This window comes from Salmo salar, chromosome ssa06, assembly GCF_905237065.1.
Source record: "Salmo salar chromosome ssa06, Ssal_v3.1, whole genome shotgun sequence".
Classification (NCBI taxonomy): domain Eukaryota; kingdom Metazoa; phylum Chordata; class Actinopteri; order Salmoniformes; family Salmonidae; genus Salmo; species Salmo salar.
In genome coordinates this window covers 54,038,722-54,065,653 of record NC_059447.1, presented here as the reverse complement: position 1 = coordinate 54,065,653, position 26,932 = coordinate 54,038,722, and the positions used below count along the sequence as shown (strand labels likewise).

The 26,932-nt window shown below is 44.0% G+C and overlaps 1 protein-coding gene across 8 annotated transcripts in view; it reads left to right on the top strand.

The window, feature by feature from the left end:
* Window positions 1-26,932, top strand: part of LOC106607643 (MAP/microtubule affinity-regulating kinase 3) — a 218,468-nt gene that overhangs the window by 60,004 nt on the left and 131,532 nt on the right. For 6 of the 8 annotated variants that reach the window (XR_006770269.1, XM_014204792.2, XM_014204795.2 and 3 more), the window contains 6 exons: window positions 4,357-4,422; window positions 5,006-5,076; window positions 6,709-6,765; window positions 7,900-8,136; window positions 9,954-10,094; window positions 22,026-22,125. Coding sequence is in view for 7 of the 8 variants with exons in the window: in XM_014204792.2 (XP_014060267.1) it covers window positions 4,357-4,422; window positions 5,006-5,076; window positions 6,709-6,765; window positions 7,900-8,136; window positions 9,954-10,094; window positions 22,026-22,125 (672 nt within the window). In the remaining variant the exon portion in view is untranslated. The remainder of the gene's footprint in view (window positions 1-4,356; window positions 4,423-5,005; window positions 5,077-6,708; window positions 6,766-7,899; window positions 8,137-9,953; window positions 10,095-22,025; window positions 22,126-26,932) is intronic. The other 2 variants (XM_014204794.2, XM_014204797.2) reach the window with 1 other exon arrangement.

Genomic DNA, 26,932 nt, shown 5'->3' with positions numbered 1-26,932 from the left:
TCATTCAGAGTATCTCTACCGCTCCTGCTGTCTCTAGAGAGTTGAAAACAGCAGGTCTGGGACAGGTAGCACATCCGGTGAACAGGTCAGGGTTCCATAGCCGCAGGCAGAACAGTTGAAACTGGAGCAGCAGTTTAACTAGCTATTTAACTAGCTTACTGTTGCTAGCTAATTTGTCCTGGGATATAAACATTGAGTTGTTATTTTACCTGAAATGCACAAGGTCCTCTACTCCGACAATTAATCCACACATAAAACGGTCAACCGAATCATTTCTAGTCATCTCTCCTCCTTTCAGTCTTTTCTTCTCTGGACTTTATATTGCGATTGGCAACTTTCATAAATTAGGTGCATTACCGCCACCGACCTCGTTTGTCTTTCAGTCACCCACGTGGGTATAACCAATGAGGAGATGGCAAGTGGGTACCTGCTTCTAGAAAGCGATGAGGAGATGGGAGAGGCAGCGCGATCTGCATCACAAATAGAACTGACTTCTATTTTAGCCCTTGGCAATGCAGACGCTCGTTGGTGCGCACGATCGAGCAGTGTGGGTGCAATAATTGAATAATATAGATTTCTACATTTATTTTGTAATGCTCGCGCACGCGACGTGGGCAGTGTAGTCAGGGTATAAGCCTACACGCTTTGTGCTCTTGTAGGAAGCAGTAACTCCCCATTGCTGACCTATACTTATCTATAACTGGGCTAATAACTTGCTAATTAGCAAAGAATATCAACAAATGTGGAAACGTGGCTCTCAACTGACCTGGTTTGATTCTGTTTTTTTGCATTGAAAAGGGTCTGACATAATCTTGATTGGATCACAGAATTTTTTTTTATCTATATAATGCAAACTAATTGTGCGAACTCAGTGAAGTTCAATATCTTGTCTCTGCGCTGCCTGGCATTTTTTCTGCGCTGCAGTCCCGGAGGAGGTGCGCGCACCTTAGAGGGAACATTGTTGGTGGGGAAGAGAGACAGAGGGATACAGACATTGGAAGAGAGGGAGAGAGACTGAGTGATATAGACAATGAAGAAGTAATATAAATAGAGGGAGACAGACTGAAGGAGATAGCAAGACAGAGTGAGAGATGCGAGACTAATTGATACAGACAGTGACTGTGGGATTAGTTGGCTATGGTCTCATTTCAGAACAGTATGTGGCCATTGAGCCTGGCACCAACATATGTTCGAAAAATCTGCAGGTTTTCTCTCCAAGACAATTTCTTCGGCAGGATGAAAAGTAGCCCAAACAAACATTTTTAAGCACCCAGATACATAAATGTTCAGATTATGCCAAATGTTGCTAAGAGTGACAATGTGAATTTTGGGTCATATTTTCAGTTTTCTTACCTTTAATAGCAGGGTTTCCATTGTTGGTGGGGACACCCAGGGAGTGCACAGTTTTGTTCTCTCTCATCTCTTACACTGGCGTATATGGGCGGCAGGTAGCCTAGTGGTTAGAGGGTTGGGCCAGTAACTGAAAGGTTGCTAGATAGAATCCCCAAGCTGACAAGGTAAAAATCTGTCGTTCTGCCCCTGAACAAGGCAGTTAACCCCCATTGTAAATAAGAATTTGTTCTTAACTGACTTGCCTAGTTAAATAAAATAAAAATCATTCTTCAAAATATTGCATGCGATATGGATATTGCACATGTCAATATTTGGATGTGAATTTGATTCATTGTGCAGCCCTAACCGACAGACAAGCAGGGTGCATTCTGTGCAATTCAACATCCGCATACGTTTTTAATGTACCAGACATCAATATGATGTCAATATTGTCAAGTTATCCTAATTCTGCAAAATGTGTGTATTCTGGAGTGCACCCACAGACACAGTGAAACAGATAGTGATTTAGAAAGCGAGACAGAGAGAGTCGTGCTCATCTCTGCTCCAATTCAATTAGATGGGAAGGGATTTAGCCTGATGGCTGGTGATTTTCCACCTAACTGTAGGCTTTGATTTCCCATTCACATTCCCTCAGCCTAGCGCTTCGTGTCCAGTCATGGCATATCACTGAAGCAATTGGCATAATGCATTCAAGGCCTATGAGAAATGGCTATGAGAGTGCTTGGAGGCACACGCACGCACACACATCACCCATGTGTGTGTTGTGTGTTTCTTTCCTCTCACCCTTTCCATGCTCTGTATCCCGTGCCCTACACACTCCTGTTCCCCCGGAACACACACACACACGTTATCTGCTCAGGTGGTGGTGGGAGTTGCTGTGTGCTGCTGTGGTAGAGACTGTCTACTCGTCTGTCTTTTCTTGTATGTCTGTTTGTGTCTACCTGTCTCTTCGTCTGTATGCTTACGTCTGTCTGCCTGCCTGTCTATGGCCCTAAGGCCTGTCTGTCTCATGTTTCTTTTTTTTCTTTTTTTTTCACCTTTATTTAACCAGGTAGGCTAGTTGAGAACAAGTTCTCATTTACAACTGCGACCTGGCCAAGATAAAGCAAAACAGTGCGACACAAACAACAGCACAGAGTTACACATGGAATAAACAAACATACAGTCAATAATACAATAGAGAAAGTCTATATACAGTGTGTGCAAATGAGGTAGGATAAGGGGGTGAGGAAATAAATAGGCCATAGTGGTGAAATTATTACAGTATGGCAAATTAAACACTGGAGTGATAGATGTGCAGAAGATGAGTGTGCAAGTAGCGGTACTGGGGTGCAAAGGAGCAAAATAAATAACAATATGGTGATGAGGTAGTTGCATGGGCTATTTACAGATTGGCTATGTACAGGTGCAGTGATCTGTGAGCTGCTCTGACGGCTGGTGCTTAAAGCTAGTGAGGGAAATATGAGTCTCCAGCTTCAGTGATTTTTGCAGTTCGTTCCAGTCATTGGCAGCAGAGAACTGGAAGGAAAGGCTGCCAAAGGAAGAATTGGCTTTGGAGGTGACCAGTGAAATATACCTGCTGGAGCGCGTGCTGCGGGTGGGTACTGCTATGGTGACCAGTGAGCTGAGATAAGGCGGGGCTTTACCTAGCAAATACTTATAGATGACCTGGAGCCAGTGGGTTTGGAGACAAATATGAACCGTGGGCCAGCCAATGAGAGCATACAGGTTGCAATGGTGGGTGGTATATGGGGCTTTGGTGACGAAACGGATGTCACTGTGATAGACTACATCCAATTTGCTGAGTAGAGTGTTGGAGGCTATTTTGTAAATAACATCGCCAAAGTCAAGGATCGGTAGGATAGTCAGTTTTACGAGGGTGTTTGGCAGCATGAGTGAAGGATGCTTTGTTGCGAAATAGGAAGCCAATTCTAGATTTATGTTGGGATTGGAGATGCTTAATGTGAGTAAGGAAGGAGAGTTTACAGTCTAATCAGACACCTAGGTATCTGTAGTTGTCTACATATTCTAAGTCAGAACCGTCCAGAGTAGTGATGCTAGACGGGTGGGTAGGTGTGGGCAACGATCGGTTGAAGAGCATGCATTTAGTTTTGCTTGCATTTAAGAGCATTTGGAGGCCACGGAAGGAGTGTTGTATGGCATTGAAGCTCGTCTGGAGGTTAGTTAACACAGTGTCCAAAGATGGGCCAGAAGTATACAGAATGGTGTCGTCTGCATAGAGGTGGATCAGAGAATTACCAGCAGCAAGAGCGACATCATTGATGTATACAGAGAAGAGAGTCGGCCCGAGAATTGAACCCTGTGGCACCCCCATAGAGACTGCCAGAGGTCAGGACAACAGGCCCTCCTATTTGACACACTGAACTCTATCAGAGAAGTAGTTGGTGAACCAGGCGAGGCAATCATTTGAGAAACCAAGGCTGTTGAGTCTGCCGATAAGAATGCGGTGATTGACAGAGTCGAACGCCTTTGCCAGGTCGATGAATACAGCTGCACAGTATTGTCTCTTATCGATGGCAGTTATGATATCGTTTAGGACCTTGAGCGTGGCTGAGGTGCACCCATGACCAGCTCTGAAACCAGATTGCATAGCGGAGAAGGTACGGTGGGATTCAAAATGGTCGGTGATCTGTTTGTTAATTTGGCTTTCGAAGACCTTAGAAAGGCAGGGTAGGATAGATATAGGTCTGTAGCAGTTTGGGTCTAGAGTGTCTCCCCCTTTGGAGAGGGGGATGACCGCGGCAGCTTTCCAATCTTTGGGAATCTCAGACGATACGAAAGAGAGGTTGAACAAGCTAGTAATAGGGGTTGCAACAATTTTGGTGTTCCCAGGCTGTTCCTAGGCTGTGACAGCAGCCTGGGAACAAAACAGCCAGCGTTACTGCACCGATACTTTCCTGAGGCAACCTGGCTAATCTCGTTATGTCGAGTGCGCTCGCTCACCCTCTACCTCCCTCTCTCTCTCTCTCCCTTCCTCCACAGTGAAACTGTTTGAGGTGATAGAGACTGAGAAAACTCTCTACCTGGTGATGGAATATGCCAGTGGAGGTAAGTTACCTAGTAATATGACATACAGTACAACATATTTATAATATGCTTTGAGCGTAATCCATGAAAAGCTCATTTATTTATCTAAAATACAAGTATTATAATTATTATAGTATGACACCCTTCTCCTGAAGAGCTAGCGGGTGTGCAGGCTTTTGCCCAAGCCCTGTGCTAACTCACCTGCTTCAGGCAATCAAGGTCCTGATGAGTTGTCTATTAGTGGAATTAGCTGTGTTTGAGGGCAGGGCTGGAGCAAAATCCTGCACAACCAGTAGCTCTCCAGGAGGAGGGTTGGTCTGTCTCCTGATATCCATAGTACTTTATTATAACACATAGTATTGCCTTAATCTAGGACAAATGAGGCTGCCGAACTAGCAATTGATGCTTTGTTGATGGGTTGCAGACATTAAAAATAAGTTGGGAGACTGAGACAAAATTTGAGAATGTCTCCATTCAGTCAAAGTTGAACTTAGACCTCTCTCTCTCGGACTCTCTCTCTCTCTCGGTCTCTCTCTCTCTCCCTTCACTCTATATTGCTCTCTCCCCCACTCTCTCTCTCTCTCTCGCTCTCCCTTCCTTTCAGGGGAGGTCTTTGACTACCTCGTAGCTCACGGGAGGATGAAGGAGAAGGAAGCCAGGGCTAAATTTAGACAGGTACTGCAGCAGACTGGATTCAGCCCTACACGCACGCACGCACATACACTAACATACATACCCCGTGTTCAAAGTCACCCTGGCTGGGTGACACACAGACTTTCAAGCAAGACACACACACAGACTTAAGCCCCCCCTCTCACACACAAACATGCTAACACACACACATATCATCATATTTTGTTGGGAACTGGGAAGATCCTTGGCCATTCCTGTCATTTTCAGCCATTCAGTGAAAGGGGGTCTTCCGTAAGTCCAGACAGGGGCTCCCCTGACCCCACCCCTTCTCCTCATTGGTTCAGCCCACTGTCGCTGTGGAGATGGGGATATCTGGGTCACTTGATGTAAGAGCTGGGAGAGAGAGCTAGGAGAAGGGGGGTGAAAGGAAGATGAGAGAAAATATAGATGGATAAAAGAGGAGTAAAGGAGAGGGGAGGGGGAGAAAAGAGGGATGGGATAAAAGAGGAGTAAAGGAGAGGGGAGATTAAGGTGAGAAAAGAGGGATGGGATAAAAGAGGAGGAGAGGTGAGATGGAGGGGAGGGGGAGAAAAGAGGGATGGGATAAAAGAGGAGTAAAGGAGAGGAGATGGAGAGGGAGAAAAGAGGGATGGGTTAAAGAGGAGTAAAGGAGAGGGGAGATGGAGGGGGAGAAAAGAGGGATGGGATAAAAGAGGAGTAAAGGAGAGGAGTTGGAGAGGGAGAAAAGAGGGATGGGTTAAAGAGGAGTAAAGGAGAGGGGAGATGGAGGGGGAGAAAAGAGGGATGGGATAAAAGAGGAGTAAAGGAGATGGGAGATGGAGGGGGAGAAAAGAGGGATGGGATAAAAGAGGAGTAAAGGAGAGGAGATGGAGAGGGAGAAAAGAGGGATGGGTTAAAGAGGAGTAAAGGAGAGGGGAGATGGAGGGGGAGAAAAGAGGAGTAAAGGAGAGGGGACATGGAGGGGGAGAAAAAAGAGATGGGATAAAAGAGGAGTAAAGGAGAGGGGAGATGGAGGGGGAGAAAAGAGGGATGGGATAAAAGAGGAGTAAAGGAGAGGGGAGGGGGAGAAAAGAGGGATGGGATAAAGAGGAGGATAGAAGGGGAGAGGAGAGCAAATGGGACACGTCAAAATTAATAATATTAAAATGTATTACCCCAATGGATATGTACATTGATAGATATTCTGTTCAAATCAGCCCCTGCTTACCTGGATGGGGAAAACCACCAGATCTTACATACACACACAGACACACACCGTGCGTGAGTCAGTACTGGCCACAATCACGTCCCTGTTGTCCAATCAATGAAGTTTTGAGAAGTGGGTGCGGGTTGATGTCGCTAATTGTTCTCACACACACACACACACACACACACACACACACACACACACACACACACACACACACACACACACACACACACACACACACACACACACACACACACACACACACACACACACACACACACACACACACACACAGTGTGACAGTGTTGACCAGTCCCAAGTTAACCCCAAGCTCCTCTGTCACGTGTCAAACTCCAAATCTGAAGGGCTGCAGTGGCTGTAGTTATAATAACTTTTATAACAACTTAGAAACGCCATAATATCTTCTAACTTTAATTCTATGGTCTTGATCCATTCCTTTCCAGATTGTGTCAGCTGTGCAGTACTGCCATCAGAAAAATATTGTACACAGAGACCTGAAGGTAATGAAAACTTTATGTACACACACACGCATACACACATGTACCCTGGCATACATACACACACACACACACACACACACACACACACACACACACACACACACACACACACACACTCACTCCTTCACTGCCCTCGGAGAAACACTGTTCACCTCTAATCTACATACTCTCACCTGCTACGACACGGGATGTGGTGTTACCATCCCCCAGAGGTGTGTGTGACATACTGTAGTAGTCTCTACAGGGCATTACACGCTCTGTTTCCGCACTCTGTTTCCACGATGACATGTCCTAAATTATGCAGTTGCACAAGATAGAGGGAGAAAGTGGGAGGAAGGAACAGAAAGAGTTGGATAGACAAACAAAGAGGGAGAGGAAGATGGAGAATGGGAGAAACAAGAAGAAAGAAAGAATTCTGGAACTTTGCATGTGCCTACTTCTTATTATACTATGAATGCACTTATTTATTACTGCATTAGAAGTGCCTATTATTGTCTGCATTATTACCTGATATAACTTGTTATCATTCATAACACATTGATTGCTTGAAGAGATCCATAGGCATGTCACGAGACCTGTGTCCTGTTCAGGAGGATAGAATGTTACAGAGCGTACCGATATAAATGTATAGTGTAGAACATATTATTATTGTCAGAACAACTGGGAATCGTGTCAGCTCTGTTCATTCTTTAATTTACCTGCAATATTCAAGACTATAAAGTGTGGGTGACTGACAGTCTGGCAACGTTACTGCCGGTGTAAATGTCCAACGTTTACTTCGCTATTAGCATCTCATACATTGTAGATTTGAGTCATTTAGCAGACGTTCTTATCCAGAACGACTTACAGTAATGAGTGGGTACATTTTTCGTACTTGTCCCCCGTGGGAAATCAAACCCACAACTCTGGCATTGAAAGCTCCATGCTCTACCAACTAAGCCACATGGGATCGACATCTTGTGTCACACTGAATGATGTCCCCACACACCCCACTTATAGTTCACTAGTTCCGGTGTAAAACCTACCCATCTACATCCCCCTTCTTTTAATTGTAAACAACAACAATGTTCAGTGTTTCACATCACTGAATAAATACCACACACAAACACATCCACTTCACCTTCTCTCCCCCAGGCTGAGAACTTACTCCTGGACGCTGACATGAACATCAAGATAGCCGACTTTGGCTTCAGTAACGAGTTCACAATGGGCAATAAGCTGGACACATTCTGCGGCTCCCCACCCTACGCCGCCCCAGAGCTGTTCCAGGGGAAGAAGTACGACGGGCCTGAGGTGGACGTCTGGAGCCTGGGAGTCATACTGTACACGCTCGTGTCAGGGTCGCTGCCCTTCGACGGTCAGAATCTGAAGGTGTGTGCAAATCTGTGTATGTGTGTTAATCTTTAACCCTGGCCTCTACTCTTATCCTGTTAGGGCTAGGGGGCAGTATTGACACAGCCGGATAAAAAACGTACCCGATTTAATCTGGTTACTACTCCTGCCCAGTAACTAGAATATGCATATAATTATTGGCTTTGGATAGAAAACACCCTAAAGTTTCTAAAACTGTTTGAATAGTGTCTGTGAGTTTAACAGAACTCATATGGCAGGCCAAAACCTGAGAAGATTCCATGCAGGAAGTGGCCTGTCTGACAAGATGTGTTTCATCTAGGCTGTTTTTATTGAAGATTTAGGATCTTTGCTCTAACGTGACACTTCCTACGGCTCCCATAGGCTCTCAGAGCCCGGGAAAAAGCTGAACAATATCGAGGCAGGCTCTGGCTGAAACACTTTATCGCGTTTGGCAAGTGGCCGCTCAGAGTACTGTGGGCTTAGGCGCGTGCCCGAGTCGACCGAATGCTTTATTTTTTTCCGTCTGTTTACCTAAATGCAGATTCCCGGTCGTAATATTATCGCTTTTTTACGAGAAAAATGGCATAAAAATGGATTTTAAACAGCGGTTGACATGCTTCGAAGTACGGTAATGGAATATTTAGAGTTTTTTTGTCACGAATTGCGCCATGCTCGTAACCCTTATTTACCCTTTAGGATAGTGTCTTGAACGCACGAACAAAACGCCGCTGTTTGGATATAACGATGGATTATTTTGGACCAAACCAACATTTGTTATTGAAGTAGAAGTCCTGGGAGTGCATTCTGACAAAGACAGCAAAGGTAATAACATTTTTCTTATAGTAAATCTGACTTTGATGAGTGCAAACTTGCTGGGTGTCTAAATAGCTAGCCCTGTGATGCCGGGCTATCTACTGAGAATATTGCAAAATGTGCTTTCACCGAAAAGCTATTTTAAAATCGGACATATCGAGTGCATAGAGGAGTTCTGTATCTATAATTCTTAAAAAATTGTTATGCTTTTTGTGAACGTTTATCGTGAGTAATTTAGTAAATTCACCGGCAGTGTTCGGTGGGAATGCTAGTCACATGCTAGTCACATGCTAATGTAAAAAGCTGGTTTTTGATATAAATATGAACTTGATTGAACAAAACATGCATGTATTGTATAACATAATGTCCTAGGGTTGTCATCTGATGAAGATCATCAAAGGTTAGTGCTACATTTAGCTGTGGTTTGGGTTTATGTGACATTATATGCTAGCTTGAAAAATGGGTGTCTGATTATTTCTGGCTGGGTACTCTGCTGACATAATCTAATGTTTTGCTTTCGTTGTAAAGCCTTTTTGAAATCGGACAGTGTGGTTAGATTAACGAGAGTCTTATCTTTAAAATGGTGTAAAATAGTCATATGTTTGAAAAATTGAAGGTTTTGCATTTCTAAGGTTTTTGAATAACGCGCCACGGGATTGCACTGGCTGTTACGTAGGTGGGACGATTTGGTGCCACCTAGCCCAGAGAGGTTAAGTCCCAATTCTCTACCCATCTGTCCTAAATGTGCACTTGCTTTGAAAGGAAAGGACTAGTGTAAGAATGGTGGAAACTCCATCTAGTCCATGCTTACACTTGCCTACCATGCTAACTGCGTGGGGAAGAGTACATGATTGCACACTGGGAGACAGGTTGAGACACAGGGTCTACATATCCTCTGTAGGAGCTGAAAGTGTTGTCTGCGGGGAAAATACTGTATCCCCTTCTACATGTCCACCGACTGACCCCTGACCTCTAAACTTCCGACCCTGCCTTTAACCTCTCCTCTCTATCTCCCCCTATAGGAGCTGAGAGAGCGTGTTCTAAGGGGTAAATACCGTATCCCTTTCTACATGTCCACCGACTGTGAAAACCTCCTCAAGCGCTTCTTGGTGCTCAACCCATCCAAGCGTGGTACACTTGAGGTGAGGGAGGATGTCCAAAATGTAAATATGTCTTACGCTTACTACTTATTTTACTTCGCCGTCCACGGACTCCTTCCTTCTTCACGTCACTCCTGCCTGGTTTCTGTCTGTGTGGAGATGTATGGGATGTAAGGTTTGAACACAGCACCTTCATGTGGTCGCCCACACGCATGCGTACACACACACGCTGGTATGTGCACACACACACACACCTCTTCCATCCGATACAGTAGATTTCCCACTGCTAGACGCATATGCACTCGCACGCACACTCACACACACACCTATCCCTCCCCCATCTACACCATAGTCCTGTCTGTACACACACTCATCTCCCTGTGCTGAAGAAACAGACATAATTAATTAAACAGCAAAAGGCAGTCCTACCACTCACATCACGTGTGTGTGAGCATTCTTTGTGTGTTTCCGTGTGTGTGCATTTGTGTACATTTGAGTATTTATCTAAAACTGACCATAGATCGGTGTCTAGGGGCAACTTCATTCTCGTCCTTTTTGTACAATACCACATCACCCAGGGGAAAAACAAATCAAATTCTATTTGTCACATGTGCCGAGTTGAACAGGTGTGTAGACCGTACAGTGAAATGCAGTTTTAAGAAAATCCCCCCCCCCCACAAAAAAGATAACAATAACACATAATTATAGGGCAGCAGTAAATAACAATAGAGGGGCTATATACAGGAGGTACCAGTACAGAGTCAATGTCAATGTGTGGGGGCACCGGTGTCGAGGTAATTGAGGTAATATGTACATGTAGGTAAAGTTATTAAAGTGACTATGCATAGATATTAACAGAGAGCAGCAGCAGCAGCGTTCCAGGGGGAGGGGGGCGGGGGGGGGGGGGGCAATGCAAATAGTCTGGGTAGCCATTTGATTAGCTGTTCAGGAGTCTAATGGCTTGGGGGTAGTAGCTATTTAGGAGCCTCTTGGACCTAGACTTGGCGCTCCGGCACTGCATGCCGTGCGGTAGAACAGTCTATGACTAGGGTGGCTGGAGTCTTTGACAACTTTTAGGGCCTTCCTCTGACACCGCCTGGTATAGAGGTCCTGGATAGCAGGAAGCTTGTCCCCGGTGATGTGCTGGCCGTACGCACTACCCTCTATAGTGCCTTGCAGTCGGAAGCCGAGCAGTTGCCATACCAGGAGGTGATGCAACTGGTCAGGATGCTCTCGATGGTGTAGCTGTAGAACTTTTTGAGGATCTGAGGAGCCATGCCAAATCTTTTCACTCTCCTGAGGTGGAATAGGTTTTTTTGTGCTTTCTTCACGACTGTCTTGGTGTACTTGGACCAGGTTAGTTTGTTGGTGATGTGGACGCCAAGGAACTTGAAGCTCTCAACCTGCTCCACTACAGCCCCGTCGATGAGAATAGGAGCGTGCTCGGTCCTCCTTTTCCTGTAGTCCACAATTATCTCCTTTTTCTTGATCACGATGAGGGAGAGGTTGTTGTCCTGGCACCACACGGTCAGGTCTCTGACCTCCTCCCTACAGGCTGTCTCGTCATTGTCGGTGATCAGGCCTACCACTAATCTGTCATCGGCAAACTTGATGATGGTGTTGGAATCGTGCCTGGCGTGCAGTCATGAGTGAACAGAGAGTACCCCTGAGGGGCCCCCGTGTTGAGGATCAGCGTGGCGGATGTGTTGTTACCTACCCTTACCACCTGGGGGCAGCCCGTCAGGAAGTCCAGGATGCAGTTGCAGAGGGAGGTGTTTAGTCTCAAGGTCCTTAGCTTAGTGATGAGCTTTGAGGGCACTATGGTGTTGAACGCTGAACTGTAGTCAATGAATAGCATTCTCACATAAGTGTTCCTTTTGTCCAGGTGTGAAAGGGCAGTGTGGAGTGCAATAGAGATTGCATCATCTGTGGATCTGTGGGAGCGGTATGCAAATTGGAGTGGGTCTAGGGTTTTTGGGATAATGGTGTTGATGTGAGCCATGACCAGCCTTTCAAAGAATTCATGGCTACAGACGTGAGTGCTACGGGTCAGTAGTCATTTAGGCAGGTTACCTTAGTATTCTTGGGCACAGGGACTATGGTGGTCTGCTTAAAACATGTTGGTATTACAGACTCAGACAGGGAGAGGTTGAAAATGTCAGTGAAGACACTTCCCAGTTGGTCAGCGCATGCTCAGAGTACACGTCCTGGTAATCCGTCTGGCCCTGCGGCCTTGGGAATGTTGACCTGTTTTAAGGTCTTACTCACATCGACTGCGGAGACCGTGATCACACAGTTGTCCGGAACAGCTGATGCTCTCATGCGTGTTTCAGTGTTACTTGCCTCGAAGCGAGCATAGAAGTTATTTAGCTCGTCTGGTAGGTTCGTGTCACTGGGCAGCTCTCGGCTGTGCTTTCCTTGGTAATATTTTGCTAGCCCTACCACATCCGATGAGCGTTGGAGCCAGTGTAGTACGATTAGATCTTAGTCTTGTATTGACGCTTTGCCTGTTTGATGATTCGTCGGAGGGCATATCGGGATTTCTCCCTGAAAGCGGCATTTCTCCTTGAAAGCGGCAGCTCTACTCTTTAGCTCAGTGCGAATGTTGCCTGTAATCCATGGTTTCTGGTTGGGGTATGTACGTACAGTCACTGTGGGGACGATGTCCTCGATGCACTTATTGATAAAACCAGTGACTGATGTGGTGTACTCCTCAATGCCATCGGAAGAATCCCGGAACATATTCCAGTCTGTGCTAGCAAAGCATTCCTGTAGTTTTAGCATCTGCTTCATCTGACCACTTTTTTTATAGACCGAGTCACTGGTGCTTCTTGCTTTAATTTTAGCTTGTAAGCTGGAATCAGGAGGATAGAATTATGGTCAGATTTGCCAAATGGAGGGCGAGGGAGAGCTTTGTACGAGTCTCTGTGTGTGGGGTAAAGGTGGTCTAGAATTGTTTTTCTTCTGGTTACAAATTTAACATGCTGATAGAAATTTGGTAAAACTGATTTAAGTTTCTCTGCATTAAAGTCCCCGGCCATTAGGAGCGCCGCCTCTGGATGAGCGTTTTCCTGTTTGCTTATGGCGGCATACAGCTCATTGAGCGCAGTTTTAGTGCCAGCATCGGTCTGTGGTGGTATGTAGACAGCTACGAAAAATACAGATGAAAACTCTCTAGGCAGATAGTGTGGTCTACAGCTTATCATGAGATACTCTACCTCAGGCGAGCAAAACCTTGAGACTTCCTTAGATATCGTGCACCAGCTGTTGTTCACATATATGCATAGGGCCCCGCCTTGTGTCTTACCAGAGGTTGCTGTTCTGTCCTGCCGATGGAGCGTATAACCCACCAGCTGTATGTTCTTAATGTTGTCGTTCAGCCACGGCTCGATGAAACATAAGATATTACAGTTTTTAATGTCCCGTTGGTAGGATATACAATTGAAGTCGGATGTTTACATACACTTAGGTTGGAGTCATTAAAACTCGTTTTTCAACCACTCCACACATTTCTTGTTAACAAACTATAGTTTTGGCAAGTCGGTTAGGACATCTACGTAATTTTTCTAACAATTGTTTACAGACAGATAATTTCACTTATAATTAATTGTATCACAATTCCAGTGGGTCAGAGGTTTACATACAAAAAGTTGACTGTGCCTTTAAACAGCTTGGAAAATTCAGAAAATTATGTCATGGCTTTAGAAGCTTCTGATAGGCTAATTGACGTCATTTGAGTAAATTGGAGGTGTACCTGTGGATGTATTTCAAGGACTACCTTCAAACTCAGTGCCTCTGTGCTTGATATCATGGGAAAATCAAAAGAAATCAGCCAAGACATCAGAAAAAAAATGTTGACCTTGGGAGCAATTTCCAAATGCCTGAAGGTACCACGTTCATCTGTACAAACAACAGCATGCAAATATAAACACCAAAGGACCACGCAGCCGTCATACCGCTCAGGAAGGAGACGCGTTCTGTTTCCTAGAGATTAATGTACTTTGGTGCTAAAAGTGCAAATCAACCCAGAACAACAGCAAAGGACTTTGTGAAGATGCTGGAGGAAACAGGTACAAAAGTATCTATATCCATAGTAAAACGAGTCCTATATCGACATAACCTGAAAGGCCGCTTTGCAAGGAAGAAGCCACTGTTCCAAAGCCGCCATAAAAAAGCCAGACTATGGTTTGCAACTGCACATGGGGATAGAGATGGTACTTTTTGGAGAAATGTCCTCTGGTCTGATGAAACAAAAATACAACTGTTTGGCCATAATGACCATCGTTATGTTTGGAGGAAAAAGGGGGAGGCTTGCAAGCCGAAGAACACCATCCCAACCGTGAAGCACGGGGGTGGCAGCATCATGTTGTGGGGGTGCTTTGCTGCAGGAGGGACTGGTGCACTTCACAAAATAGATGGCTTCATGAGGGAGGAAAATTATGTGGATATATTGAAGCAACATCTCAAGACATCAGTCTGAAAGTTAAAGCTTGGTCGCAAATGGGTCTTCCAAATGGACAATGACCCCAAGCATACTTCCAAAGTTGTTGCAAAATGGCTTAAGGACAACAAAGTCAAGGTATTGGAGTGGCCATCACAAAGCCCTGACCTCAATCCTATAGAAAATTTGTGGGCAGAACTGAAAAAGCGTGTGCGAGCAAGGAGGCCTACAAACCTGACTCAGTTACACCAGCTCTGTCAGGAGGAATGGGCCAAAATGCACCCAATTTATTGTGGGAAGCTTGTGGATGGCTACCCAAAATCAAATACTAATTGAGTGTATGTAAACTTCTGACCCACTGGGAATGTGATGAAAGAAATAAAAGCTGAAATAAATCATTCTCTACTATTATTCTGACATTTCACATTCTTATTAAAATAAAGTGGTGATCCTAACTGACCTAAAACAGGGAATTTTTACTTGGATTAAATGTCAGGAATTGTGAAAAAATGTGTTTAAATGTATTTGGCTAAGGTGTATGTAAACTTCCGACTTCAACTGTATACTGTCAATTGTGGGACCTTTTATATAGACAGGTGTGTGCCTTTCCAAATCATGTCCAATCAATTGAGTTTACCACAATCCAATCAAGTTGTATTAACATCTCAAGGATGATCAATGGAATCTTTGACTTAAATTTCGAGAGTCGTAGCAAAGGGTCTGAATTCTTATGTAAATAATGCATTTCTGTTTTTTATTTTGAATACATTTGTAAAAAATTCTAAAAACCTGTTTTTGCTTTATCAATATGTGGTTTTGTGTGTAAATTGATGAGGAAAGAAAAGTATTTAGTCCATTTTAGAATAAGGCTGTAACGTAACAAAAGTCAAGGGGTCTGAATAGTTTTCGAATGTAGTGTACGTTGTAAAATGTCATTCATAGGCTAGGTTGTAGCTACCCCATGATGGGTATATGGAAAGTTTAAGTATCATGCAGTAGCCTCAGCCTTTCAATGATGCATTGAGCTGGGTGAATGGAAAATGGATGACAGTCATCCAATATGCTGTAATAGAAATAAGGCCATGCCCATTATTTTTTTTATTGTCCTCCCTCATCATAAACGGAACCGACCGCCACTGTTGTTAACAATGTAACAAGGTTGAATGCAAAGTGTCCACTAAAATCTTAATTGATTTTTCTTCAAATTATTTAAATGATCACTGTGCTGTTGCCTATGTGAGGGATTGTAAAATTCCTAAACTTCCTTCACGTATCATTATGAAAAGGAATTGGAAGCAGTTTGATACTCAGGGTTTTGTAATGATGTTTTTAACTTTACCTGAAATAAAGGTGAATTCATCCCTGATGTTGAATTTGCTTTTTTTTACTTCCATAAAGCATTCCAGGAAGCATGCTCCTTTCAAACAAAACAGAATTAAAGGCAGAGACAACCCTTGGTTCTCAAGGAAACGGAATGCTTTGTGGGCTTAAGCAAGAAGGTCTGATTCAGCTGATGATTGAATGCCTTCGGGAATCAGGTTGTGGCTATGACCCGAAAGCTGAAAGCAGACCACTATCTCAAATCTACTGCTGATAATCTGAATAATCCTTCAACATTTTTGAAAAGTTTAGAGTGCAAAGGAGATGCACAGCTCCCTAAACAACTGCTGGTTGACTCACAGGTGGTAATTGAGAACCTTTATTCTGAACTCTTTTAATCAACATTTTCTTGATGCAGGTTATTTGATAGGGTTAAAGGTCCATATGCGCCCCCTGGGAAATTACCCGACACTCCCTCCCCCATTTCTCCTTCACCCAAATCCAGATAGCTGATGTTCTGAAAGAGCTGCAAAATCTGGACCCCTACAAATCAGCTGAGCTACACAATCTGGACCCTCTCTTTCTAAAATTATCCACTGCAATTGTTGCAACTCCTATTACTAGCTTGTTCAATCTCTCTTTCGTATCGTCTGAGATCCCAAAAGATTGGAAAGCTGCCACGGTCATGCCCCTCTTCAAAGGGGGTGACACTCTAGACCCAAACTGTTACAGACCTGTATCTACCCTACCCTGCCTTTCTAAAGTCTTCGAAAGCCAAGTTAACAAACAGATCACCGACCATTTCGAATCTCACCGTACCTTCTCTGCTATGCAATCTGGTTTCCGAGCTGGTCATGGGTACACCTCACCCACACTCAAGGTCCTAAACGATATCATAACCGCCATCGATAAAAGACAATACTGTGCAGCCACGTCTCAAATGACTGCCTCGTCTGGTTCACCAACTACTTCTCAGATAGAGTTCAGTGTGTCAAATTGGAGGGCCTGTTGTCCGGACCTCTGGCAATCTCTATGGGGGTGCCACAGGCTTCAATTCTCGGGCTGATTCTTTTTTTTCTGTATACATCAATGATGTCGCTCTTGCTGCTGCTGATTCTCTGATCCACCTCTACGCAGACGACACCATTCTGTATACTTCTGGCCCATCTTTGGACACTGTGTTAACAAACCTCTAGACGAGCTTCATTGCCATACAACACTCCTTCCGTGGCCTCCAACTGCTCTTAAATGCAAGAAAAACTAAATGCATTCTCTTCAACCGATCGCTGCCCGCACCCACCAGCCCGCCCGTCTAGCATCACTACTCTGGACGGTTCTGACTTAGAATATGTGGACAACTACAAATACCTAGGTGTCTGGTTAGAGTGTAAACTCTCCTTCCAGACTCACATTAAGCATCTCCAATCCAAAATTAAATCTAGAATCGGCCTTTCTATTTTGCAACAAAGCATCCTTCACTCATGCTGTCAAACATACCCTTGTAAAACTGACTATCCTACTGATCCTTGCTTTCGGCGATGTCATTTACAAAATAGCATCCAAACCCCTACTCAGCAAATTGGATGTAGTCTATCACAGTGCCATCCGTTTTGTCACCAAAGCCCCATATTCTACCCACCATTGCGACCTGTATGCTCTCGTTGGCTGGCCCTCGCTTCCTATTCGTCGCCAAACCCACTGGCTCCAGGTCATCTATAAGATTTTGCTAGGTAAAGCCCCGCCTTATCTCAGCTCACTGGTCACCATAGCAGCACCCACGCGCTCTAGCAGGTATATTTCACTGGTCACCCCCAAAGCCAACTCCTCCTTTGGCCGCCTTTCCTTCAAATTCTCTGCTGCCAATGACTGGAACGAATTGCAAAAATCACTGAAGCTGGAGACTTATATTTCCCTCACTAACTTTAAGCATCAGCTGTCAGAGCAGTTTACCGATCATTGCACCTGTACTGTACATAGCCCATCTGTAAATAGCCCACCCAACTACCTCATCCCCATGTTGTTATTTATTTTCTTTCACCTTTGCACCCCAGTATCTCTACTTGCACATTCATCTTCTGGACATCTATCACTCCAGTGTTTATTTGCTAAATATGATTTATTTCGCCACTATGGCCTATTTATTGCCTTACCTCCCTAATCTTACTACATTTGCACACACTGTATATAGATTTTTCTATTCTGTTATTGACTGTTCGTTTGTTTATCCCATGTGTTGTTGGTGTCGCATTGCTTTGCTTTATCTTGGCCAGGTGGCAGTTGTAAATGAGAACTTGTTCTCAACTGGCCTACCTGGTTAGATAAAGGTGAAATGAAATAAAAAGCAAGCCTTCTCCAGGTTCTCTGTCTCGGAGCTGCAGACGTCATTGCTCCTCCTTTATATTCATATCAACTTTATTATCCCACCAGGGGGAAATTCATTTGGTCATGTGCTTAAAAATACATAAAACATGAAAACACAAACTACACAATAATTCATTCAAAGTGCTATAGCTACACATTTAAAGTGAAAGTGCAATATGGTGGATACTCGTGGGACCAACAGACTATCTATTATACAGCCTAATGCCTGTTGGAATAAAATAGTCCCCATATCTATCTGTTTTAATTTTCTTTTGAAGAAGTATCTTTCCCCTTGTCTGGCTGCTGCTGTCTGCATTTTGAGTGAAGGGGATGAGTATTTGAGTGAAGGGGGATGAGTATTGTCGTGTAAAATGCTTTCAAGTTTCATCTTTAACCTCACCCTAGAATGAAATATCCAAGTTGTGGAAATCAGGATTTGTCCAACCTCTTTTGAAAGGAGGTGATCACATTCTTCTGAATAACTATTGGCCCACATATAAATAGTCTGTTCTGGCAGAGGTATTGGAGGCCTTGGACAATAAGGCCTACCTCCAGGAAAACAATATTTTGAGTGGTATGGTTTCAATCAGGTTTCAGGTCAAGCCACAGCACTGTCATAGCAACGTTGAGGGTTTTGAATGATATTCACTGTGTTCTGGATAAGAATCTTCATTGTGTATCTGTATCGATAGACTAGTCAAAGGCGTTTGACAGTGTGGACCATACTGTCTTTCTTGGTGCAGATATTGAAGTGTATTGGGATTACTGGTAATGTCTGGAGTGGTTTGTGAACAAGAGTGCCTTGACTTTTTCCACATTTTGTTATGTTAACGCCTGAATATTAAATATAAATATGTTTGGTCACTGGCCTACACACAATACCCCATATTGTCAAAGTGGAATTATGTATTATTACTATTTTTTTTTTTTATAAACATTGAAGCTGAAATGTCCTGAGTCAATAAGTATTCAACTCCTTTGTTATGGCAAGCCTAAATAAGTTTAGGAGTAAACATTTGCTTAACAAGCAATGAATTTGAAATACAGATTCAACCACGAAGACCAGGGAGGTATTCCAATGCCTCGCAAAGAAGGGCACCTATTGGTAGATGGGTAAAAACAAAACAAGCAGACATTGAATAGCCCTTTGAGCATAGTGAAGTTATTAATTACACTTTGGATGATGTATCAATACACCCAATCACTACAAAGATACAGGCGTCCTTCCTGACTAAGTTGCGGAGAGGAAGGAAACGGAGGCCAATGGTGAATTTAAAACAGTTAGAGTTTAATGGCTGTGATAGGCGAAAACTGAGGATGGATCATCAACATTCTACTTATTCCACAATAATAACCTCTTTGACAGAGTGAAAATAAATCAGCCTGTACAGAAAAAAAATATGCATCCTGTTTGCAACAAGGCACTGAAGTAATACAGCTAAAAATTAGGCAAAGCAATTAACTTTTTGTCCTGAATACAACGTGTTATGTTTGGGGCAAATCCAGTACAACACATTACTGAGTACCTCTCTCCGTATTTTCAAGCACAGTGTGTTAAGCCAGATGGTTGTGAGTCGGACACCGTAAAGATCAATTTTAGGTCCCCTGTTTATTATCTATATCAACAACATTGGGAGCCATATTGAGACAGCTGATATACATTTTTATGTGGATGACACTGTTCTCTATTCAAGTGACAGCAGTTTGACTTTGGCTTTTGAAAAAGCTCTAACAGCTTTTAACATCATTCAACAGAATCTGTACAATTTCAAGCTTTTTCTGAAATCTTCTAAAACAAAATGCTTGCTATTTTCTAATACTAACCACCCTGAAAACCATGTAATTACTACCTTGGATTGACATTCTATAGAGCAAATCAGAACGTACAAATATCTGGGAGTTTGGGTGGATGAGAAGTTGAGCTTCACCACCCATGTGGAGAACCTTGCCAGGAAACTCAAGCTGCGTATTGGGTTTTATTACCGGCACAAAGCTTGTTTTCCTATGCCACGAGAAAATAGTTTTGTTGTACTTGGACTATGGCCATACTATTTATGTGACTCAAGCTCTACATTGAATGCTCTTGGCGCTGTGTATCTTGCAGCCCTATGTTTTGTCACCAATCAGAGACGTCTAACTCATTGTGATCTCTACAATGCTGTCAGGTGGACATCACTAGCAACATGCAGGCTCAAACACTGGTACATTCTTACTTATAAGGCCATTTTTGGAAAACTGCTATTTTACCTAGCTCGGAATGAAAACACTAAGATCTCAATCTTGTTTAATGCTAAAAGTCCCAGAAATTTGAACCAAGCATTCAATTCCTTGAAATGGAACTGAGCCCAACCCTGGCTCCCACATTCAACTTATCAGATGCTCCCCATTGGAATGGATCCTGGGTCGCGTTCAGGATGTTGCAACGTTCCAGAATGTTGCAGATATAAATATATTGTATAGAGTTGACACGATTCCCTCTTGAGAGAGAAGGATTTATTTTTCAATCTGAATGGTATGTAAAGTTCTCTGCTGAATGTGACCCCAGTAAACTACTCTACTGACCGACAGTTCTTCTATAGACCCTCATCCAGAGTTGGGGTGAATTCTATTTCAATTCACTCAATTCCTGATTTGAAATGAAATTGGAATTGGTCCCAACCCTACCCCCCTCTGTCAAATCTGGACCTGGAGGTCCGCCACTCTGCTGGTTTTCATCCTTCCCTTCTAATCAAGGAACTATTCCGACATGGGACACTAGGGTCGATTTCATTAGGTACCAACGCTTGTTTGTGTTTTCTGTTGAAAAGTGTTTTGAAATGTTTTCCGTGGTGTGCCCCAATGAACACGACCTAGGTGAATGGCATCTCGGGCCATTCAATTAAATGAATCAATCATTTTACTACCAGGAAGAATCTAAAACCAGCAGTACTGCAGACGTCCAGGCTGTGACTTGAGTACCAGAGTTGGGGACAATACTATTTAAATTCAAAGAATTGAACCAAATGTGAATTAAAATGGAATTGACCCCAACCCTGTCATTACCCCTGTACTAAAGGATCCATTCCTAACATCAGGGTGCCAGGCTGGTTATACATTCAACAACCCCACTTCCTGGTCTTGCCAAACAAGCCCATGAGAAAAGACTTGGCCGAAGCAGAAAGAGACTGGCACAAACAGTGCATTCGAAAAGTATTCAGATCCCTTACATTTTTCCACATTTTGCTACGTTACAGCCTTGTTCTAAAATTGGTTAAGTTTCATTTTTTCCTCATCAATCTCCACACAATACCCCATAATGACAAAGCGAAAACATGTTTTTAGACATTTTTGCTCATTGAAAGGGTCTGAATACTTATGTAAATTAGGTGTTTCTGTTTTAAAATTGTTTTTAAATTAGCAAACATTTCTAAAAACCTGTTTTCGCTTTGTTATTATGGGGTATTGAGGGGAAAAAGGAATGTAATCAATTTTAGAATAAGGCTGTAACGTAATAAAATGTAGAAAAAGTGAAGAGTTCTGAATTCTTTCTTAATGCACTGTATATGCCACTATTTTACCCAATCCCAAATCGACCCCTTGCCCCTACCCACGGGCCCTCGCCATTACCTCACTTGGGTAGATCGGAAAGGATTAGATAAGCAATATTATAATGGCTCCTAATTTTGCCTTTTGATAGCTTAGGTGGAAATATTTACAAATTGCTGATAGATCTGTAAAGGATTGGATAGATACTAAGTGCATAGGCGCACGGTGTACGGGTGAGTGGTTGATTTAGGATTGGGCATCACTGTTATCAAATTCCCCTTCGTTTGGCGGGTAATTGGGCCTCTAGAGCAGAGACTGATGTTTGTGTCTGTCCTTCTCCCTCATAGCAAATCATGAAGGACCGGTGGATAAACGCAGGCCTAGAGGAGAATGAACTGAAGCCATTCATGGAGCCAGAACAGGACATCACAGACCAGAAGAGAATAGGTACATTGACTCAAACACTCCTCTCTCATATATATATATATATACAATCCTTTATCTATCAGTGGCTACATATATATATATATATATATATCAGCGGCTCCCAATTTGCTTCCTAACCTTTCAATGTTTTCAGATCTGAACAGGTATAGGTATAAAGAGTGTAGCGGTGGAGCTTCTACCATATTGCTTACACCTTAGATCTGCATTAAGGAAGGGTTAGGTAGGGAATAGGGGACTGGCTTTACATCTATAAATCTATACACTGTATCATCCTAAATGGCACCCCATTCCCTATATAATGTACTATGTTTGATAGGGCTCTGGTCAAAAGTAGTGCACTATGTAGGGAATAGGGTGCCATTTGGGACACAGTCTATGACTTTATTAAACCAGTGATGGTCAAATCAAATCATTAAATCAAATTTATTTGTCACATACACATGGTTAGCAGGTGTTAATGCAAGTGTAGCGAAATGCTTGTGCTTCTAGTTCCGACCATGCAGTAATATCTAACAAGTAATATAACCTAACAATTTCACAACAACTACCTTTACACTTGTGTGTATAAGGAATGAATACGAATATGTACATATAAATATATAAATGAGTGATGGCCGAACGGCATAGGCAAGATGCAGTAGATGGTATAGGGTACAGTATATACATATGAGATGAGTAATGTAGGGTAAGTAAAAAAAAAAAATATATATATATATATAAATAAATAAATAAATAAAGTGGCTAGTGATAAATTGATTACATCAATTTTTCCATTATTAAAGTGGCTGTTGTTGAGTCAGTGTGTTGACAGCAGCCACTCAATGTTAGTGATGGCTGTTTAACAGTCTGATGGCCTTGAGGAAAAAACTGTTTTTCAGTCTCTCGGTCCCCGCTTTGATGCACCTGTACTGACCTCGCCTTCTGGGTGATAGCGGGGTGAACAGGCAGTGGCTCGGGTGGTTGTTGTCCTTGATGATCTTTTTGACCTTCCTGTGACATCGGGTGGTGTAGGTGTCCTGGAGGGCAGGTAGTTTGCACCCGGTGATGCGTTGTGCAGACCTCACTACCCTCTAGAGAGCCTTCCGGTTATGGGCGGACCAGCTGCCGTACCAGGTGGTGATACAGCCCGACAGGATGCTCTCGATTGTGCATCTGTAAAAGTTTGTGAGTGTTTTTGGTGACAAGCCGAATTTCTTCAGCCTCCTGAGGTTGAAGAGGCGCTGCTGCGCCTTCTTCACCACGCTGTCTGTGTGGGTGGACCATTTCAGTTTGTCTGTGATGTGTACGCCGAGGAACTTAACTCTCCACCCTCTCCACCACTGTCCCGTAAATGTAGATAGGGGGCTGCTCCCTCTGCTGTTTCCTGAAGTCCACGATCATCTCCTTTGTTTTGTTGACATTGAGTGTGAGGTTATATTCCTGACACCACACTCCGAGGGCCCTCACCTCCTCCCTGTAGGCCGTCTCATCGTTGTTGGTAATCAAGCCTACCACTGTAGTGTCGTCTGCAAACTTGATGATTGAGTTGGAGGCGTGCATGGCCACGCAGTCGTGGGTGAACAGGGAGTACAGGAGAGGGCTGAGAACGCACCCTTGTGGGGACCCAGTGTTGAGGATCAGCGGGGTGGAGATGTTGTTACCTACCCTCACCGCCTGGGGGCGGCCCGTCAGGAAGTCCAGGACCCAGTTGCACAGGCCGGGGTCGAGACCCAGGGTCTCGAGCTTAATGACGAGTTTGGAGGGTACTATGGTGTTAAATGCTGAGCTGTAATTGATGAACAGCATTCTTACATAGGTATTCCTCTTGTCCAGATGGGTTAGGGCAGTGTGCAGTGTGATGGCGATTGCGTCGTCTGTGGACCTATTGGGTCGGTAAGCAAATTGGAGTGGGTCTAGGGTGACAGGTAGGGTGGAGGTGATATGGTCCTTGACTAGTCTCTGAAAGCACTTCATGATGACGGAAGTGAGTGCTACTGGGCGGTAGTCATTTAACTCAGTTACCTTAGCTTTCTTGGGAACAGGAACAATGGTGGCCCTCTTGAAGCATGTGGGGACAGCAGATTGGGATAAGGATTGATTGAATATGTCTGTAAACACACCAGCCAGCTGGTCTGCGTATGCTCTGAGGACGCGGCCGGGAATGCCGTCTGGGCCTGCAGCCTTGCGAGGGTTAACATGTTTTACTCACGTTGGCTACAGTGAAGGAGAGCCCACAGGTTTTGGTAGCGGGCCGTGTCAGTGGCACTGTATTGTCCTCAAAGCAAGCAAAAAAGTTGTTTAGTCTGGGAGCAAGGCATCGTGATCCGCGACGGGGCTGGTTTTTTATTTTGTAGTCAGTGATTGACTGTAGACCATGCCACATACCTCTCGTGTCTGAGCCATTGAATTGCGACTCCACTTTGTCTCTGTACTGACGCTTAGCTTGTTTGATTGCCTTGCGGAGGGAATAGCTACACTGTTTGTATTTGGTCATGTTTCCGGTCACCTTGCCCTGATTAAAGGCAGTGGTTTGCGCGTTCAGTTTTGCGCGAATGCTGCCATCATACTGCTTCATGGAGAGTTACTGAGTATACAGGCTTTTGTTCCTGTCTAGCTCTAACACACCTGATTCAGATGTGTTGGCACATGTATTTAGAGGGAATCGCCCCTTACCCCCTGTGTTAGGGGCTAGCCTTGCATGCTGTGCCCAACATGAGCCTGGCAGAGCTGTGTTGTTTTCAGACATCCGCAGGCAGCACATGGTCTAGCACTTCACTTAGACACACACACACACATTAACACACACACACAGTCATTAAAACACACACAGTCATTAAAAATCATGCACGACCCTGCATTAACACAACCACAATCAGTGACACAGTCATTATTGAAATACATGTGTGCGTGCAAACACACAAACGCACACACAGATCCACAAGTCGATACAGTCTGGCAGGCCTTGTTCTTTCCACTCGGACCCCCAGGGCTTGCCCCCTCCCCTGCCATGCCCTCTGTCGATGGCAGCATTGATCTCACTCAGCAGTGGGAGAGAGACGAGTGTCAGAAAGGATATTCCACAACCTCAACAACAAGGAGGCTCTGTTTGGTTTACTTCCCCACATTATGTACAGTTTATTCACCTTTATTTACGGTCTTCATTTTAGGTTTAGTTTTTGGGTTGGGTTTTGTTTGTTTCACCAAACGTAAGTTCTCTGTCAGTATGTCTCTAATGTATGCATTAGTATGTTGTTGCTGTACATCCAATTTAGCCTTGTGGGATTAATAATGTTTATTCAATTAAATTAATAAGTTCAATGCCCCCTAGTATTTTTGGTTCCCCCTTAACAAATAGGAAATGGCTGTTGCTGTTGCTGTTGGGGGGCGCAGAGCTGTTGGCCAGGGTTGGAGTAACCAAGTGGAAGCGTGGCCAGGTGTAGCAAAATGCTTATTGAAATTCTCGATTATCGTGGATTTATCGGTGGTGACAGTGTTTCCTAGTCTCAGTGCAGTGGGCAGCTGGGAGGAGGTGCTCTTATTCTCCATGGACTTTACAGTGTCCCAAAACTTTTTGGAATTAGTGCTGCAGGATGCACATTTCTGTTTGAAAAAGCTAGCCTTTGCTTTTGTAACTGACTGTGTATATTGGTTCCTGACTTCCCTGAAAAGTTGCTTATCGCGGGGACTATTTGAAGCTAGTGCAGTGCGCCACAGGATGTTTTTGCGCTGGTCAAAGGCAGTCAAGTCTGGAGTGAACCAGGGGCTATATCTGTTCTTAGTTCTACATTTTTTGAAAGGGGCAAGCTTATTTAAGATGGTGAGGAAGGCACTTTTGAAGAATAACCAGGCATCCTCTACTGACAGGATGAGGTCAATATCCTTTTAGGATACCCGGGCCAGGTCGATTAGAAAGGCCTGCTTGCAGAAGTGTTTTAGGGGACGTTTGACAGTGATGAGGGGTCGTCGGACCCATAACGGAGCGCAGGCAATGAGGCAGTGATCGCTGAGATCCTGGTTGAAGACAGCAGAGGTGTATTTAGAGGGCAAGTTGGTCAGGATCATATCTATGAGGGTGCCCATGTTTACGGATTTGGGGTTGTACCTGCAAGGTTCCTTGCTAATTTGTTTGAGATTGAGGGCATCTAGCTTAGATTGTAGGACGGCCGAGGTGTTAAGCACATCCCAATTTAGGTCACCTAACAGTACGAACTCTGACGATAGATGGGGGGCAATCAATTCACATATGGTGTCCAGGGCACAGCTGGGAGCTGAGGGGGGTCTATAACAAGTGGCAACAGTGGGAGACTTATTTCTGGAGAGATGGATTTTTAAAAGTAGTAGCTCGAACTGTTTGGGCATAGACCTGGATAGTAGGACAGAACTCTGCAGGCTATCTCTACAGTAGATTGCAACAGACATTTCTGAATTTTTGTTGGCCTTTCTAAGCCAGGAATTCAGACGCGGCTAGGACAACAGGGTTTGTGTGCTAAAGCAGTGAATAAAGCAAACTTAGGGAGGAGGCTTCTGATGTTAACATGCATGAACCCAAGGCTTTTCCGGTTATAGAAGTCAACAAATGAGAGCGTCTGGGGACACACAGGGCCTGAGTTAACCTCTACATCACTAGAGGAATAGAGGAGGAGTAGGATAAGGGTATGGCTAAAGGCTATAAGAACTGGTCGTCTAGTACGTTCAGAACAGAGAGTAAAAGGAGCAGACTTCTGGGCGTGGTAGGATAGATTCAGGGCATAATGCTCAGACAAGGGCATGGTAGGGTGCGAGTACAGTGGAGGTAAACCTAGGCATTTAGTGACGATGAGAGAGGCTG